The sequence below is a fragment of the Cygnus olor genome, chromosome Z (genome assembly GCF_009769625.2).
Source record: "Cygnus olor isolate bCygOlo1 chromosome Z, bCygOlo1.pri.v2, whole genome shotgun sequence".
In the NCBI taxonomy this organism is placed as follows: domain Eukaryota; kingdom Metazoa; phylum Chordata; class Aves; order Anseriformes; family Anatidae; genus Cygnus; species Cygnus olor.
The window spans coordinates 22128513-22146855 of NC_049198.1; the positions used below are offsets into that span (position 1 = coordinate 22128513).

Sequence of the window (18343 nt, forward strand, 5' to 3'; positions counted from 1 at the left end):
AGCACACTGATCAGCTCTGTGCACTACTGTGAACAAATGCTATGCAAATCAGAATACAGAAGCTTTCAGAAATGCATGCTCTTTTTGAGTTTGATAAAGCTAGATCTGTACATACCAATATTTAAAAACTGAAAAGCAAATTTAACACAACCTTAAAGGAAACAAGGGATAATCTGGGCATTTGAATTTAATTCTGTTTTACCACAGGCTTCCTGAATGATCTCAATAAAGCCCATAGTTTTTCTGCACCCCATTTTCCCTTATCTATAAAACAGGAATAGCATCAAGTCCCTACAAAACAGAAACACTGTGGAATTATTACATTCAACTGCCTTAAGATAAGGAGGCACTATTCTTGTTTTTAAGCAACCATGACTGTTGTTGAATGATCATTCCAAGCAAAAAATGATGTTTTAAAACCATACAGTTCCCTAAGGTCAGAGATTTCCTCAGGTGTAAGACATTACCTCAGAGAGGGACAGTAGATCACTTGAGTGTTCCTCACCCACTCTAGCTCCAAGTCTGACTCCGTAACTACAGTAAAACTGACCTGATTTTGCACTGTATACAAGGAGGAATCACATGATGCATTCCATTAGCTCCACTCAGGAGAATACATCCTAACCAACTGCTGTAACTGTCTGACCACAGATTAAGATTAACAACTACTATCCCCTCTGCTGCTTCTACTATGTGTATGGTTTGGTCAAATCAGAAATATGTATCCCTAAATCACATCAGAAAATGTAACTTAGTAACAGTCTGCTATTTAAACCATGCTCTTACCAATGTAGTTCTTTGACATTGCCACTTCTCTTATTTCAATGTGCACAGAACCTCTTGGAATTTGAATCACTTCCATATAGCCTGTAAAAGAAAGATAACCTTTTTCTTGTTATCTTAAACAGTATTAGTCATGAAACTAGCCATTAATAAATTATTTACAACTAAAAAACAGTAAGAAGTATGGAATTCAAATGTATTTGAATATTTTTGTTCATGTCATACAAAGAAATGTCTTTAAAGTTCAGATACATTTGAATGTGGTAGAAAGAATTTAATGTTAATTTAGAAATTCATTTTTGTAAATGATAATAAAGTTTTCAACAGTATATTACAAGTAACTAATATATAAAATGGCCGTAAGATCATAGAATAATTCAGGTTGGAAAGGATCTCAAGACATTCATTTAGACCAACTTCTTACTACTAGCTAGGAGTTAAGACCAGGTTTGACAACACCTTATAGTTGTATTGTGTTATAAGAAACTCCAAAGCTGGAAACTGTACAACCCTTCTGGGCAACCTGATCCACTCCTGGGAAAATGTTTTTCCTTCCATTGGGTCAGCACCTGTCTTGTTTCAATTTATAGACATAGTCTCTGCTCCTCCCACCACACGTCCACCACTGTGAATAGCCTGGCTCTGTTTTCACCATAACATCCTCATAGGTTTTGGAAGAGTGGTATCCTGCCCCCACAAGTCTTCTTTCTTCCAGGCTAAATAAGCCCAGTTCCCTCAACCTCTACTCACAGAGCAGTAAGTGCTCCAGCAGCCACTAATCTTAGTGGCCCCTTCACTGAGCTGAACTAACTCCAGTGCATCAATCCTTTTCTTATGTCCAGGACCACATGCAATATTAGTTGCAATAGATTTAATTAGATGGAGCAGATGCAGTAACACGGAGAATCACTGCAACACTAGTATTGTCTATTCTGAGCTAAGTTTTCAACTAATCACCCTTATATATTTCCATATACATTTATTTTTTTAATAACATGAGCATAAAAGACTCTTCTGGATCCTTTCTATTGTAAAATGTCATGTATAGTCATATACATGATTATAAATATCAGATTACACTAAAAAAAAAAAAAAAGAACACCCACTTCTCCTTAAGTGCATTTAACTTCATAAGAACTAAGTATTCAGTAACAAAATATATGACTGTGGTTTATAGAAATCCAAGCTAACATAGGAAAAGGAAACAACTAGGCAAAAGTAGTCCCAGTGTATGACTGCCAGCAATGCAATGCTGGAAATCAGTTGGAACACTGTTACTTGTTTAACAGCCACATAAATACAACAGAATGGACTTGTATGTGCATACCTCCTCTGGGCAATGAATCATTGAAGAAACCTTCAATTGCTTCACATGTACTCCCATCTCCTCCACAAACACGGCATCTATCTTCCTTAGCATCAGACCCCAAAATATTATCACAACCCACATGCTAAGAGAAGAAAAGAAAAAATATTTTAACAGTTTTCTTACACCTTTATCTTCATAGATTGTTGAAGTGTTTCACTCAAGTGTAAGATATTCAAATCTTTTTATCTATTCTGTTTTCAATACCTGCTACTATTAAATGAGTTTTCACTTACAAGGGAAGAAAATCAAAAATCAAAACAAAATTTTGGCTTACTAAAAACAAACTGGCTTATTGAAAACAAATTTTGGCTTAGTATTAAATCTTGATTAATAAATATTTTCTATTTCTACTGTGACTTTCAGGTGGGGATCTCACAGCATTTTACAAACAGTGTAATTATTACAATTATTAATAAATGATTAGTGACCTTTTTCTTTAATATTACAAGGGCTAATTGTGTTAAATCTGCATTGCTTTTAGGGAAACATTAGCTGTAATTTTCTTAAATATTTATGTAGCATAAATATTATTTACAAAGGAATTTACAGCCTTATAGACTACTTATCTACTTGAGAAATCTATGTACAATGAACAATGACCATCTGCATCTGACTAATTTATTCACCACTCTTAGAAACCTAATGCAAATATATACAGTCAGATACCTAAGAAATAGAACAAAAGCCAAACCAAACCAAACAAAACAAGAATGAACACTGGACATTGGCATTTTTTTCTGGGATTTATATAAAAAAGGAGGCAGCTGCATAGCTTGGTTTTAACTTGCAAACAGGTAATACATAGGTCGGAAGAGAAGTTAAAATACTGCAAGTAATTGAAAAAACAGTATTATTCTAACCACTTATAGTTCAACTTTGTAATTTGCCAAGATGAAATGGACCTGATTTTTATTACACAGGCCCTTCAGACTGGAGTTTTAGTCTGGTTATTAGTTTTAAAAGACTTCCCAAAAGTACTAGAATGTTCTTATTTATGAAGTACACCAGAATTCCACGGGTTATTTCTTGTACTTTTTTTGCTTAGATTACTAATGGTAAATCTCATCATATTATTCAATAAACATTAATCTTCAGCATTCAGTATAGCAAACCACTTAAGCCTTGAGTAAGCTTTAGGTATGTTAGTGGTTTCAGCGAAATCAGATGATTTTTTACTAGTCACCAATACTATTCAAATGTTTAGACTTAAGTACATAATTAAATGCTTTGCTAAACTGAAGCAGCAGTGTGATGAATATAACAAAAAATATGGCACAGACATCCAATTTTCTTCAAATTCAGGTAATGCAGTTTATAAGAACCTTACAAGGTAACTACATTTTTAGTAAATGGCAAATACTTGCACTTATACATTCTTCCATAGAGTGACAGTGACAAATTTCTGTTTCAAGTTAATTAACAGCAGAATTGTTTCCAACAGGATGAACTATTTGTGGAGAAACAGATTAATATGTTTACATTTACTGTTTTTCTTCCTCAGTAGTGTTCTAATTGGAATGATGGAACAGGCCTTGGAATAGTACAAGGAATATGCTCATCTCCTGTTGCTTTTTCCACTGATAGTTTACACAGAAACCACAAAGCAAGATAAAAGATGGCAAAATGAAGAACTCTAATCTGCTTTAATGTCCGTGAGAAGCTAATTCGAATGATTTGTCTTATTTGGCCAAGTGCAAGGTGCTCCATCTGGGCCAGGACAATCCCGAACATGATTACAGGCTGGGCTAAGATTGGATTGAGAGCAGCCATGCAGAGAAGGACTTGCGGTACAGGCAAATGAAAAATTGGACTTGAACTGACAGTATGCACTTGCATCCCAGAAAAACAACTAAATCCAGGGCTGCATCAAAAGAATTGCAGCCAGCAAGTGGAGGGAGGTGATTCTCACCATCTGCTCTGCCCCCATGAGACCCCACCTGAAGTGATGCATTCAGCTCTGGGGCCCCCAGCACAAAAAGGAAATGGACCTACTAGAAGGAGTGCAGAGGAGGGCCACAAAGATGATCAAGGGGCTGGAGCACTTCTCCTATGAAGACAGGCTGAGAGAGCTGGTAATGTTTAGCCTGGAGAAAAGGTTCTGAAGACTCCTTATTGCAGCCCTTCAATACTTAAAAGGGCTTCTAAGAAAGATGGATAAAGACTTTATAAAAGGGCATGTAGATACAGGACAAGGGCTAATGGCTTTAAACTGGAAGAGGGTAGATTTAGATTAGATACAAGGAAGAAATCCTTCACTATGAAGGTGGTGAGGCACTGGAACAGGTTGGCCAAAGAAGTTGAAAAAGTCCCCTCCTTGGGAGTATTCAAGGTCAGGTAGGATGGGGCTTTGGTCAACACAGTCTAGCAAAAAATGTTCCTGCTCATAGCAGGAGGGTTGGAACTAGATGATCTTTAAAGGTCCCTTCCAACTCGAATCATTCCATAATTCTTTGATTATGAGATACCTTTTTTTAGCTCTTTGTCTCTGACTCTTCCATTAAGAACTTTATCAACAATCCTGTTTCACATAAGTAACCATCAAATACCGTAATTAAATGTGGGATATAACAGACAAAACAAAGTAATCTGTAAGTACTTTATAAAGCATTTGTAACCTTGCATTCTCCATTGATACAGATATCCAGTGAGTCAGCATTGCACTGAGTCCCATCTATTACTGCAGGAGCACGTTCAGTGTAAAAATTATAACCTTCGGCCAAGCAGTTTAATGCACATGGTTTAACCCCACCTGGACAATAAAACCAAAGAAAAAAATAACATAATTCTTGAAAAAATATTAATTAATTAAGAATATATATGCATAAACAAATCTGCAATTTATAAAATTACCTCATACCTGACACATAATATATATGCTTTATTTTGCTTTCTCTTATTGATTTTTCTACTTGACTCTTCTTTTTTGCAAAGAGGATTATTTCTTATAGTAAGATATGGCAAGGCTGGATGGCTACATAAGGATTCTATTATGTTAATACAACATGAATGATTATTGAACGATTAAAAAAAAAGGATACTTCATTTGAGAAACACGAATAAGTAAAGAATGTAGTGTTAGAAGTATGTCAGAGTAAATTTCAAAAACAAGATCAGACTACTTCAATTAGCACTTCAGTCTTATTACTTGAAATACACTACAGCTCAGATCATGTGATCGCAATGGTCACTTTTAGGCTTCTAATCTTAAAAAAAAATCTATAGAAAATAAAAACACAAATGGGAAAATGGATTTACTCAGGGTTTAGAATAGGAAAAAAAAAATAATCAAAAGGCGAGTTAGAAACATTGAACAATGACAGAAACAACTAAATTTGATTAAACTGTCATACAGAGAAAAAGAAATAAAAATCCTCTTCCCTGCCTCAAAATATCCTTTTATTGCATAGCGTAATTATTTATAACTCAACTTATTGAAGTAGCCTTAGATACTTTATGAATGCTTTTCCTTCTTTCTCCATTTCTCAGTATTCTCACCTTAATTAATGAAAATTTTGAGATGTTTATACTAAACTTGTCACTGTAGCATCAAAGTTACTTATAGATCATCTATGTATTCTCTAAGACCATCGCAACTGCAGATGGAAAAGGGTTCCTTATTTTAAAGTGGAGTCCCTACAATGATGCTCACACTCTTTCCACATTGAAAGAAAAAAAAAAAGGATTTGTCATGACTCTTCTGTTACATTTTTCATAACTGACAAAAGGTTACCAAACTTAGCTCATTATATCTTCATCAAAATGTTCTATTTACATACACTACTTTTTGTATAACATTTAAACAGTTTTGAAGATTTCACTCACAAAATGTTTTTGAAAAGCTACACATTACCTCCAGTGTAGGGTTTCCAGTTATAATACTTTCCCCGGAAAGGCATATTGTCAAAGTCTGCACATTGTTTTTCTCGAAAATCACGGGCTCCTGAAGGACATGGCTAAAATCATACAGACAAAAAAAAAAAAAAAAAGATTAATTTCTTCTGAATATCAACATAAAAATAAATACCTGTATTACAAATAAAATCATCCAAGACACTAGCAGATGGTTCCCTGTTTTATCTTGTGGTTCTGATACTAACACTTGCTTTATAACTGACAAATTTATTTTGCAACCTTCAGCTGGAACAAAGTAACTGAACTACTTTAAACAAAGACAGTTTCCATATTTCCATAAAACCAATCAAAATCATGTCAAATTATGATTCATAATCAATCCATTAGCTACCTCCTTATAAACACACATAAAAAACAGATGAAAAAAATAAAACCATTTTGATAAGAGCTCTAACCTTACTTGTACTGTAATAAGCAGCTATACTGAGCTATGTTTTTAAGACATCAATAAAGAAATTAAAACACTTTCTAAAGAGCTGCAGACTGTTATCACCATTTCTTACTTGCAGCTTTGACAAAAGGATTAAATTAAGGCTGAGAAAAAGGGTAGATATGCTTAGTTCTGATTCTAAGCAGTCTCCAAGTGTAATGACGTAAGAAGTGCTTACATTTAAATTTTCACTATTTCACATTATCAGTTAAAAAACTGAAAAATAGCTTTCTTACTTGGAGTAATGATAGATGTAAGTGAAATTCATCTCAGGAAAGAATTTCAGGAGAAACTGAATTTTTATCTATTTCCCAATTTTTTCATCAGCAAGTTCAAAATGACAATTTTGAATACACACAGAATTCAGATAGCACATTAAACATTACTATCAATGTTTAAGTAGCAGCTGCAATTGCAAGTGTCATCAGACAAAGTATTTGAAATACAGATTAAAATCATTTTTAGACTGAAAGAGAAAAGAGATTGTTTGACAGAAATGAGAGTTGTGAATAAATATTACTATTTTATGAGCAACAGAAGAGTCCATTTCATGGCAGTTTTACTAGTCTCCCTATAAATATCTAAGCCAGTTAGCATGGTTCAGGAATCTGAAATGCATTCAAGTGGAAGGATCTGTATAAACATGCATGATAAAAATCTATTTAACAACGCAAATATTAACATAATAATTATAATTCTCAGTACACATGAATCACGTTCCTACCATAGCCACCCTATTGCACTATGATTCAGAAAATACATTCTTTTCCCGTTCTGAATTTAATGAAAATGCTGGGTATAAGAGTCTTGCAATTTTAAATTTTCTGTATAAATCACTCCACTATCTCCTTCCAATTAAAAAATACATTTTTGAATATAAGGCATTTACTGGTAAAAAAGTTACTGCTGCTTCTTTAATTAAAGTCATTCAGATCACAATACTGATAATAATAACTGTGTGCAAATAAAATAAGAAGAAAAAAATATTTTTAATTGGTTACACCAATTGTATTTGCCTCTTTGCATCTTACTCTCCAAGCAGCAGAAAGAAGTAACCTGACATACCTCAAAAGTTGTGACCAATCTCATTGATACTGGTCAATTCATCCTATTCTTCAGCCCCACATAGAATCATAGGATCAATCATAGAATCATTAAGGTTGGAAACCACCGCCAAGATCATCTGGACCAAACATCCCCCTACTACCAATATCACCCACTAAACCATGCCCCTAAGCACCACGTCCAACCGTTCCTTAAACAACCCCAAGGACAGTGATGCCACCACCTCCTTGGGCAACCTGTTCCAATGCCTGACTACTCTTTCTGAGAAGAAATGTCTCCTCATTTCCAACCTGAACCTCCTGTGGCCATTCCCTCTAGTCCTATCACTAGTTATCTGCGAGAAGAGGCCAAACCCCAGGTCCCCACACCTTCCTTTCAGGGAGTTGTAGAAAGCAGTAAGGTCTCCCCTGGGCCTTGTCTTCCCCAGACTAAACAACCCCACTTCCCTCAGCTGCTCCCCATAGGACTTGTGTTCCAGGCCCTTCACCAGCTTCGTAGCCCTTCTCTGGACACGCTCCAGGGCCTTGATGTCCTTCTTGTAGTGAGGGGCCCAAAGCTGAACACAGTACTTGAGGGGCGGCCTCACCAGAGCAGAGTACAGGGGGACGATCACCTCCCTGGTCCTGCTGGCTACACTGTTCCTGATACAAGCCAGAATGCCGTTGGCCTTCTTGGCCACCTGGGCACACTGCTGGCTCATGTTCAGGCAAGCATCAATCAGCACCCCCAGATCCTTTTCCTCTGCACAGCTTTCCAGCAACTCTGCCCCAAGTCTGTAGCACTGCAAGGGGTTGTTGTGGCCAAAGTGCAGGACCCAGCACTTGGCCATGTTGAACCTCCTCCCATTGGCCTTTGCCCATCAACCCATCCTGCTCAGGTCCCTCTGCAGGGCCTTGCCACCCTCCAGCACATTGACACTTCCCCCCAGCTTGGTGTTGTCTGCAGACTTACTGAGGGTGCACTCAATTCCCTCATCCAAATCATCAATAAAGATATTAAAGAGGATAGGCCCGAACACCACTGACGACCAGCTGGATTTCACTCAATTCACCACTGGACGCGTCCAATTCTGGACGCAGTCGTCCAGCCCATTTTTAACCCAGCATGCTAAGACACTAATGCTAAGACACCAATCTGTATGGCTGCTATTTTACCTGTGTCCAAGTTAATTAAACTCCCCTGCAAAAGACACTATGAAATCCTTTTTCTGAATAACATTCTCATAATCTGATTTTCGAGATATAGTCTTAGTTCTCTTGTTTAATGGTGATCTTGGATATATTTTGAGGCATCATCATCTTCATTAATAATCCAGATGATGGAAAAGAGTGCACTCTCAGCAAGTTTGCAGATGACAGAGAACTGGGAGTAGTGGCTAACAATAATTGAGGGTCAAAATGGCATCCAGAGAGACCTCAATAGGGTGTTAAATGGACCCACAGAGACATCATAGAATTAAACAAAAGAGAAATGCGAAGTCCTGAACACAGGGAAGAATATCCTCATGCACTGGTTACATGCTGGGGGCCTCCCAGTTGGAAAGGAACTTTGCAGAAAAGGACCTGGGATGTAGAATGATTGCTGGTACTCAAGGGGATAATCACTGCAACTTTACTTACGAGACACAATAGGAAGGTTACTGCAGGAGTAGTTGTCTTTTCATGATACTTCATAGGTCATCTTCGCCTGGACTACCAAGTATCTTTTGTTATCTTTATATCCATGACACAAATATAATAGTGACACGTTGTGTCATTTCATACCCGATTCCTCTACACAGGAAGAATTTCAGGCACAGCATTATAAGAAGAAAAAGTCTGAAAAAGCCTAAAATCACTGTAGTAGCTCAAGGCAACAAAGAATGCAACTGTTATCAATTTGGATGACTTTCCTTCTAGGTTGCAGGTAATGAAACAGTAACAGAACAGGAGAAAAAGCTACTAGAGACATCTTATCAATCACCTGTGATAACAAAGAAGATTGAAAACGTCTTCAAGACAGATATTCTAGCCTGCTTTTGGCATACCTGGCACACTCCAGATCTTATTTAAATAAATGAGATCATCCCTGAAGGGAGTCACTCACAGAAAGATCACTGTTGAAAAGACTAATGATGCCAAAGGCTTTCATATTGAACAGCATATTTTTTATTGCATAACCTGCTTTTGTGCTTGTAGGAAAACTGGTTTTATTACACAGACTTACCTACTTTTATAATAAGGGCTCTTTCAACTCAGACCTGCATTAGCAGGTCACAAAGACAACAGCACTCATTTCTAATTCTAACTATTTTACTACCTGACATCACTGGATATAATTTAGTTAACATACATTGGCACCACTAAATGTTGTTAATCTTGTCTTAAAATGATGAGTTTAAAATGCGTAAGAATGCAACTGGAGATTTCAATCATCAGAGAAAGTACTGCAGATAGGGGTGTGACAATGTTCCCGGTTTCTTAACATTCTGTCTGGTTTTGGTAGTTCTGCAGATTTAATTGTGGCTTCCTTTACTTCAAGTACAGTTAAATTAATTTTTAAAAATAATATATCAATGATATCAAAGCTTTTCTATAACCCAGCGTATTTCTCTGCAAAAATGCTAATCCATCGTTCCATTGACAGATTTGATGACCTTTGCTATGTCTTCTCAGTGAATACTGACAAGTGTCCTTATCTCAGGATCTTGCTCTTCATCCGAATCATTACTTAGAATACTCTGAATCATTAGTTGAGTCCAGCTTTCAGGTGGATTCAGTAAAAAGGCTGCCATTTTGCAAACTGCAGTCACCAAATGATAGCCCAAAATATACAATATTCTGTAGTCTGAAGGAAAAAAAATGCAATTTACACTTAAATTTATTTATATCGCATTACTTTATTTCCTATATTTTTGAGTACGTAACTACTACCTGAGAGGAAGTAAAAATAAAGATGATGTCCTCAAGAAATGCATTCAAAATAATAGGAATAGTAATGCAAACAGGTTACTGCAAGATAAGCTACAATATACATTTACAAGATGTCAGCTTTTGGGCACTATCTCTCTGTGTAGGTGCTCTTCACCCAGAATAATTGTGCAGTAACTGCTTCACTTTAGTGGGTAAGATATTTCACATTTTTCATGGAATTTTTCATGACTACAGACTGCTTGTGTTTCCAGACTCTCTTATAGGAGACTGCAGTTCATAAGACAAGAATCTAACAAATGTAAAAGAACTTACAATCGGATCTGAAGAAGGTTCTGAGAAGATGATGAAACATTTAAAATTTTGAGTCAAAAAAGTACCCACTTTAAGAAGAACATCAAAGTTTTTTAAGACCAAAGCAAAAACAGTTTAATGATTGTTAACATGTCACTGAACGAACACTGACGCAACACCAAACATCTTATATTACAGAAATCTGTTTTTCTTGGAACTTGAAGTCAGGCAGACTTCAGTAATTGACTAGGCTTCCTATTAAGAAAAGGCCAGAAGGGTGATAGTTGAAACTCAGATACTGTTCCAGGATGTAACTCCTCATATGGATAGATTTTATATATAACAGGCTTGAAAATATTAAATTTATGAAAGCAATGAACAGTAGCCGTGAATGAATATATGCATAAAGGAAGGAAGCAACAAGAGTCCTTTGCCTAAGAGAAAAGGTTGAAGAACTTAAATCTTTTAAAGGTATGTATACATTTATACTTTTACGTAAATAAACCATTTATAAAACCTGTAAACAAAACATGTTACTGTATTTTAAAAATAAGGAGCCTTTTACAGTCTTACATGTGTATCAGATTAATTTTCACATCCTAGATATATGTTAAACCAGACAACAAGTTACTTTAACTGAGGTATTGTGTCTTGCAATTTCATAGGTTTGTTTTTTATTTCCTAATTTATACAAATAAATAACTAAATACTTGTTTCCAACTAAAGTAAGAGGTGCTGTGGTTGGTGGTAGAAAATATGTTTCTGATGAATGTGTTCTTTCTACCACCTTTTGTTCCCAGAACCCATTAGTTAATGTTCTTTTCTGCTGATCTCAATGTTTCCATTAGCAGATGCCTTTCGAATTAAGAAGTCATATATGGCTTTGGAAGTCTTTGATGAGAAATATGCCTAGTAGGAGTGTGTGCACTGTTTCCAAAGAATGAAAATGGTCAAAAGAAAGGGCAACAGAACTAACTCTTCACTGAAAGAAAAATGAAGTCAAAATGAGGGTGTGTTTTTTTTGTTGTATATGAATAGTAGGAGCTTTAGGGAGTGTTACATCTAAAATTACAGATGGGCAATGAATGTTGACACTGCAAAAAATTCAAGAGAAAAGATGTACAAACAACACATTTTTCATAAAAACGACAGATTTGCATGCTCTTAGTGCTTACATTAATCAAACATACCATTCCTTTAAAAATGTCAAGTACTAAGGACTGCAATAAATCTTGAAACAAAATCTCCTAGTCTCAGCAATTCTTAGCTATTTAGAACCCTAAATATTACTATAAAAGAAATGAACTACAATTGTCAAAACCATTACAACAGTAAATTTAAACTTCTGTAAGTCATAGTATATTTATGCACTGAAAAAACCATACCCCGCTGAAAAAAAGATTTTAAAAAATTATTCACAGTCAAATTGTAAGAATGGCATTTGTAAATAGCCTGGCCCAATTCTGTTATTGTTCAAGATTTGTTTTTCAAAGTTTCCTTTCCAAATCCTTGTATAAATTATTGAAATCTGACTACAGGTAGGGAATAAACAGTTTGGAATAAAGGACTATAATTTTAGAAGGTTTAGGTAACTTGAAGCAGTGGTTTGAAATAAGGCAATGGATGCAAATTACTACACTTGGGTAGGACCAATCAACTGTACAAGCACAATCTGAGGAATGACCTCCTAAACTGCAACACCTTAGAAAGGGATTTATTTGGGTGCTATGGATCAATACATGCAGAATAAATGTCAGTTTTCAGGCACATGAACACAATACTATAATTTATAAACAGAATCTCATCACTAAGATGACATACTTAGTTCTAGGTTGTACCTAGTTTTGACTGGAACTAGAAACCTGTGCATAGGTTTGGGTACCACACTTCAGGAAGATGTGCACTACTGGGATGACAAAGATGATTAACAGAGACACTGTTTGGTGTAAAGAAGACTAAGAGATGACAGTGGTCTTCAAACACAGGAAAGGCTGCCACAGAGGGAGTATGACCAGCTATCTTCTAAATTGCACTTTGGACAGAGTAAGAGCCTTAAAGGATGGGGGAAACATGGTACATTTTAGAAAAATGGTTCTGAAAGTGAAGATCCTAGTGATATCTCCCTGACTGGAGATAGTTCAAAACAGGTCTGACAACTGCTTAACCATCAGTTGAGAATGGACTAATTACAGTTGGTTTTGATTTTGTCTTTGAACCAGGGAACAGCCTAACTGGTCTTCTCAGGTACTTTCCAGATGTTCCTTCTGTGACCTTTCGAGCTTCCTCAGTAATAAGCAAGAAGCATATGGAGATAAGGAAGGCAAAGCAGATTTGGAAGAAAACTGTCTGAAAAGTATCTGACAATATGAAATAAAAAATGACAAGAATAAAAGAAATCCTAGCAGCATTTCAACAATATCACTAGGTATGATTTATTTATTTATTTATTTAAAAAAAAAAAAAAACATTTAAAAATTGTTGCGTATTTGTGAGGTAGCAGAATAATGTATTATCTATTTTTTCTTGTATACTAGTTACTGTAGCAAATGCTAACAAATGCCTCCTGGAGATAAATACTTTAAATAAGAATACCTGGAGAACTAGCCCTCAAGAGTTCTGAAAGAGTTAAGGGAGAAGGTCTCCAGTTTGTCAATGTCAATTTTTAAACAAAACTTAGACTATGCATACAAACTGAAACAGTGATAGGTAAAAAGAGGAGTATTTGAAAAGGGCAAATAGAACACAGTTTGTCTGATATCAATTCAAAATAAACAGAGAAGTTGGTAGTGACTTAACTGATAGAAGAAAGATAACTGAGAACACAAGAACACTTTTTATCAACTTTATACAACTTCCTGGTGAAAATAAAAGAATACTGAAATATGCTTAGATCTGTATAAACCACTTAACTGGTAGTGCACTACACCCTGACTAAAAATAAATAAATAAATAAATAAATAAACTATTTCAGCAGAGCATCCAACAAATTTACTAAATATTGACTGTCAACTTCCAAGTGATAGATTTCAATAAGGAATCATCACTTGGTGAATTCAATTCACAGGTGAAGTTTCTATCAACTGTAAATATGAGAAACATGTTAAATATTACTCATCATTTTCATTTTTGCATTGGAACCATAAATAAAATTATTGCTTAGAATGTTTCCCAATTACACGAGGACCAGTTGAATGAAAAATAAGATGATGGCAAATTGATTACAGAGTACCACCTGGCAAGCTGGATTCATTCAAATGAAAATTTCACAAAGAAAACAAACACAAAAATAAATCTACTGAGAAAGTAAGATGGTCAGGTTTTCAGAATGGTGCTCTGTAATATGGAAGGTAGTGTGATTGAAGTTCTACAGCTCATAACAGACAAGTAGCTCAGCAGTTACTCTTACAACACTGTGGCAAAAAGGCCTAACGACACATCTTGGCTGCATGAACAGAGCAGCTGTGATTTGTAGTAGGGAACTGATTTTGAATCTGGAAGTTTTTAATGCTGTTGAACAATGAGAATAACCCTCACAGAGAACTTTGCAGAAATAGCACATGATAATTAATAGGGATCATAAAAACAAGGTATTTTCAAGGAACTAGAACAAGAACTATTGTATTTCTTTCCTGATGTATATCAAAAGATGAACAGGTGAAATAACACCATTAATGTACACAGACTCTTCCACTGTTACAAACTTTCTTGTTTTAAGAAAATTAAGATGCATTTGGAGCTAAAAAAAATGGAAGCCTGCTTTTGTTTGTATTACTACTAACTTGGAAACTTACTACCTAACTGGTTTATTGTTATTTACTTCTTTCTGGTTCATTTTTTAATTTACTTGAATTTATAACTTTTGCTCGTGATTTGATTTTAAACATTTATGCAGTGCCCCACACCCACAGTGGCACATCATTACTTGATGGACTCAGCTCTAAAATGAAACTGCATGATCATGCTGGTAACACATGAACCAATGCATACCTCATGGCAAAGCAATGCACTTAAGGCACACCAGAAGAAACACATTTTCACAAAATGTCAAAGAGGACTGCGTAACATATTACCACTGGAACTTATAAAGGTATGAAAAGGGTATGCAGGTTTAGAAGTGGAGGAATGCTGGAGGTTAAAAAAGGTAAAGATAAAATGTGGAGTTCAAGAAATTTTTCAACACGCAGCTTCTGGAAACTCTTATGTATACCATGGAAATGTCAAGCCTTGGCTCCCACAATTCACTGATTTTTTCCCGAAGCATCTGTTATTACAGTTGGGAGAGAATACACTGGTCTAGACAGACCTTTGCTCTGTTGTGGAATGGGATTTCTTAAGCTCCTTGTTGACCTTAAACATACATGCTCAAGTTGAACTCACTCTTCGCGTTAATGTGAAGGCAGCAGCCGAGCTTCACACTGAGATAGACATCCCAACATTTCAGAATCACAGAATCACAGAATCGTCTAGGTTGGAAGAGACCTCCAAGATCACCAAGTACAACCTCTGACCTAACACTAACAAGTCCTCCACTAAACCATATCACTAAGCTCTACATCTAAACATCTTTTAAAGACCTCCAGGGATGGTGACTCAACCACTTCCCTGGGCAGCCTATTCCAATGTCTAACAACCCTTTCAGTAAAGAAGTTCTTCCTAACATCCAACCTAAACCTCCCCTGCCGCAACTTTAGCCCATTCCCCCTCGTCCTGTCACCAGGCACGTGGGAGAATAGACCAACCCCTACCTCGCTACAGCCTCCTGTAAGGTACCTGTAGAGTGCGATAAGGTCACCCCTGAGCCTCCTCTTCTCTGGGCTGAATAATCCCAGCTCCCTCAGCTGCTCCTCGTAAGACTTGTTCTCCAGACCCCTCACCAGCTTCGTTGCCCTTCTCTGGACTCGCTCGAGCACCTCGACGTCGTTCTTGTACTGAGGGGCCCAAAACTGAACACAGTACTCGAGGTGCGGCCTCACCAGAGCAGAGTACAGGGGGACAATCACTTCCCTAGACCTGCTTCTTATACAAGCCAGGATGCTGTTGGCCTTCTTGGCCACCTGAGCACACTGCTGGCTCATATTCAGCCGACTATCAACCAGTACTCCCAGGTCCTTCTCTGCCAGGCAGCTTTCCAACCACTCATCTCCCAGCCTGTAGCACTGCTTGGGGTTGTTGTGCCCAAGGTGCAGGACCCGGCACTTGGACTTGTTGAACTTCAAACAGTTGACCTCAGCCCATCGGTCCAGCCTATCCAGATCCTCCTGCAGAGCCTTCCTACCCTCGAGCAGATCGACACATGCACCTAACTTGGTGTCATCTGCAAACTTACTGAGGGTGCACTTGATCCCCTCATCCAGATCATCGATAAAGATATTAAAGAGGACTGGCCCCAGTACTGAGCCCTGAGGGACTCCACTAGTGACTGGCCTCCAACTGGATTTGACTCCATTTACCACAACTCTTTGGGCCCAGCTATCCAGCCAGTTTTTAACCCAACGAAGCGTATGCCAGTCCAAGCCACGAGCAGCCAGTTTCTTGAGGAGAATGTTGTGGGAAACGGTGTCAAAAGCCTTACTGAAGTCAAGGTAGATCACATCCACGTCCTTTCCGTCATCCACTAAGCATGTCACTTTGTCATAGAAGGAGATCAGGTTCATCAAGCAGGACCTGCCCTTCATAAACCCATGCTGACTGGGCTCCTCCACCAGTTCTCTCAGTACCCTCGGGTGGATCCCATCCGGCCCCATTGACTTGCGTACATCCAAGTGCTGTAGCAGGTCACCAACCATTTCCTCACAGATAGTGAGGGCCACATCCTGCTCCCCATCCCCTTCCACCAGCTCAGGGTACTGGGTATCCAGAGAACAACTGGTTTTGCCACTAAAGACTGAGGCAAAGAAGGCATTAAGCACCTCAGCTTTTTCCTCATCCCTTGTAACTAAGTTTCCCCCCGCATCCAGTAAAGGATGGAGATTCTCCTCAGTCCTCCTTTTGGTGTTGATGTATTTGTAAAAACATTTTTGTTATCTTTAACAGCAGTAGCCAGATTTAGCTCCAGATGAGCTTTGGCCCTTCTAATTTTGTCCCTGCACAGCCTCGCAACATCCTTATAGTCCTTGTGAGTGGCCCACCCTCTTTTCCAAAGATTATAAACACTCTTTTTTCTCCTAAGCTCGAACCACAACTCTATTCAGCCAGGCCGGTCTTCTTCCGCGCTGGCTCGTCTTTGAGCACGTGGGAACAGACCGCTCCTGAGCCATTAAGATTTCCTTCTTGAAGAGTGCCCAGCCTTCCTGGACTCCTCTGTCCTTCAGAACCACCTCCCAAGGGACTCTGCCAACCAGTGTCCTGAACAGCTCAAAGTCAGCCCTCCGGAAATCCAAGACAGCGGTTTTACTGGTCCCCTTCCTGGCTTCGCCAAGAATAGAGAATTGTACCATTTTGTGGTCACTCTGCCCAAGACAGCTCCCTACCACCACATCTCCCACCAGTCCGTCACTGTTTGTGAACAGGTCTAGGCACCTCCCCTGGTAGGCTCTCTAACCAGCTGCGTCAGGAAGCTATCTTCCACGCTCTCCAGAAACCTCCTAGACTGCTTTCTCTGGGCTGTGTTGTGCTTCCAGGATATATTTCATGGAATCATAGAATCATTAAGGTTGGAAAAGACCACAAAGATCATCTGGTCCAACCATCCACCTACCACCAATGTCACCCGCTAAACCATGCCCCTAAGCATCATGTCCAACCTTTACTTAAACACCCCCAGGGACGGTGATGCCACCACCCCCCTGGGCAACCCGTTCCAATGCCTGACTGTTCTTGCCGAAAAGAAATTTCTTCTAATTTCCAACCTGAAAGTTAGGTTGAAAATTTAGCAGAACATGTAGGGTGCCTGCTGTATAAAGGTGCCCAACATACTACACACCCATAAAATGCAGAATTCACAGCTTTTCTGTGCCAGGAAAAAAATGCTATTTTTTAAATTGCATTATTTAGCATAATTTATTGTTTAAGTAGCTAAAAATGCTATTTAATCTATTGCTGATAAAATGAAAACAGACAAGTTGTTTCTACAGTGGAACTAAGTTCACTTACATCAGTATTGCAGGAGCGATACCGCTTCCTTTCTCCAAGACAGTATTTACCTCCACCCGAAGGCCTGGAAAAATATTTTTTATGAGTTAGTGTATGTTTCAGTATAAACATAAGTTCATGAGATATACATTACTAAGATAAATATTCCTACATAACATAACAACAAAAGCACATGGAAGTTTTAAGGTGAGATTTTACAGTATTTTCTTTAATATGAATTGTGGTATTGACTTGAACTCCAGCAGATGGAAAACAGCACTGGGTATTTTAAAGTCTTCATACATAATATTCATCCTGTTTGCACAGATTTCAAGCAATACAGTGTAAATGTATTTTGAACATATTAAAAATGTATTGCTTTTAATTATTTGATTGCTTTATAAAACCAGAATGAAAGATGTGTAAACAACCTAGACGATAACGTTTTTTTAATCTGCTCATATTACACTTTAAAACATAACAAAATGATGAAACTGCCTGCTAAATACT

General features: G+C 37.5%; 1 protein-coding gene across 7 annotated transcripts in view; it reads right to left on the reverse strand.

The window, feature by feature from the left end:
• Positions 1–18343, reverse strand: part of ADAMTS6 (ADAM metallopeptidase with thrombospondin type 1 motif 6) — a 157799-nt gene that overhangs the window by 38267 nt on the left and 101189 nt on the right. For all 7 annotated transcript variants that reach the window (XM_040540685.1, XM_040540686.1, XM_040540681.1 and 4 more), the window contains 5 exons: positions 17855–17918; positions 6003–6105; positions 4768–4901; positions 2111–2234; positions 787–867 (listed from right to left, as the gene is read on the reverse strand). In XM_040540685.1, coding sequence (XP_040396619.1) covers positions 787–867; positions 2111–2234; positions 4768–4901; positions 6003–6105; positions 17855–17918 — 506 coding nt within the window. The remainder of the gene's footprint in view (positions 1–786; positions 868–2110; positions 2235–4767; positions 4902–6002; positions 6106–17854; positions 17919–18343) is intronic.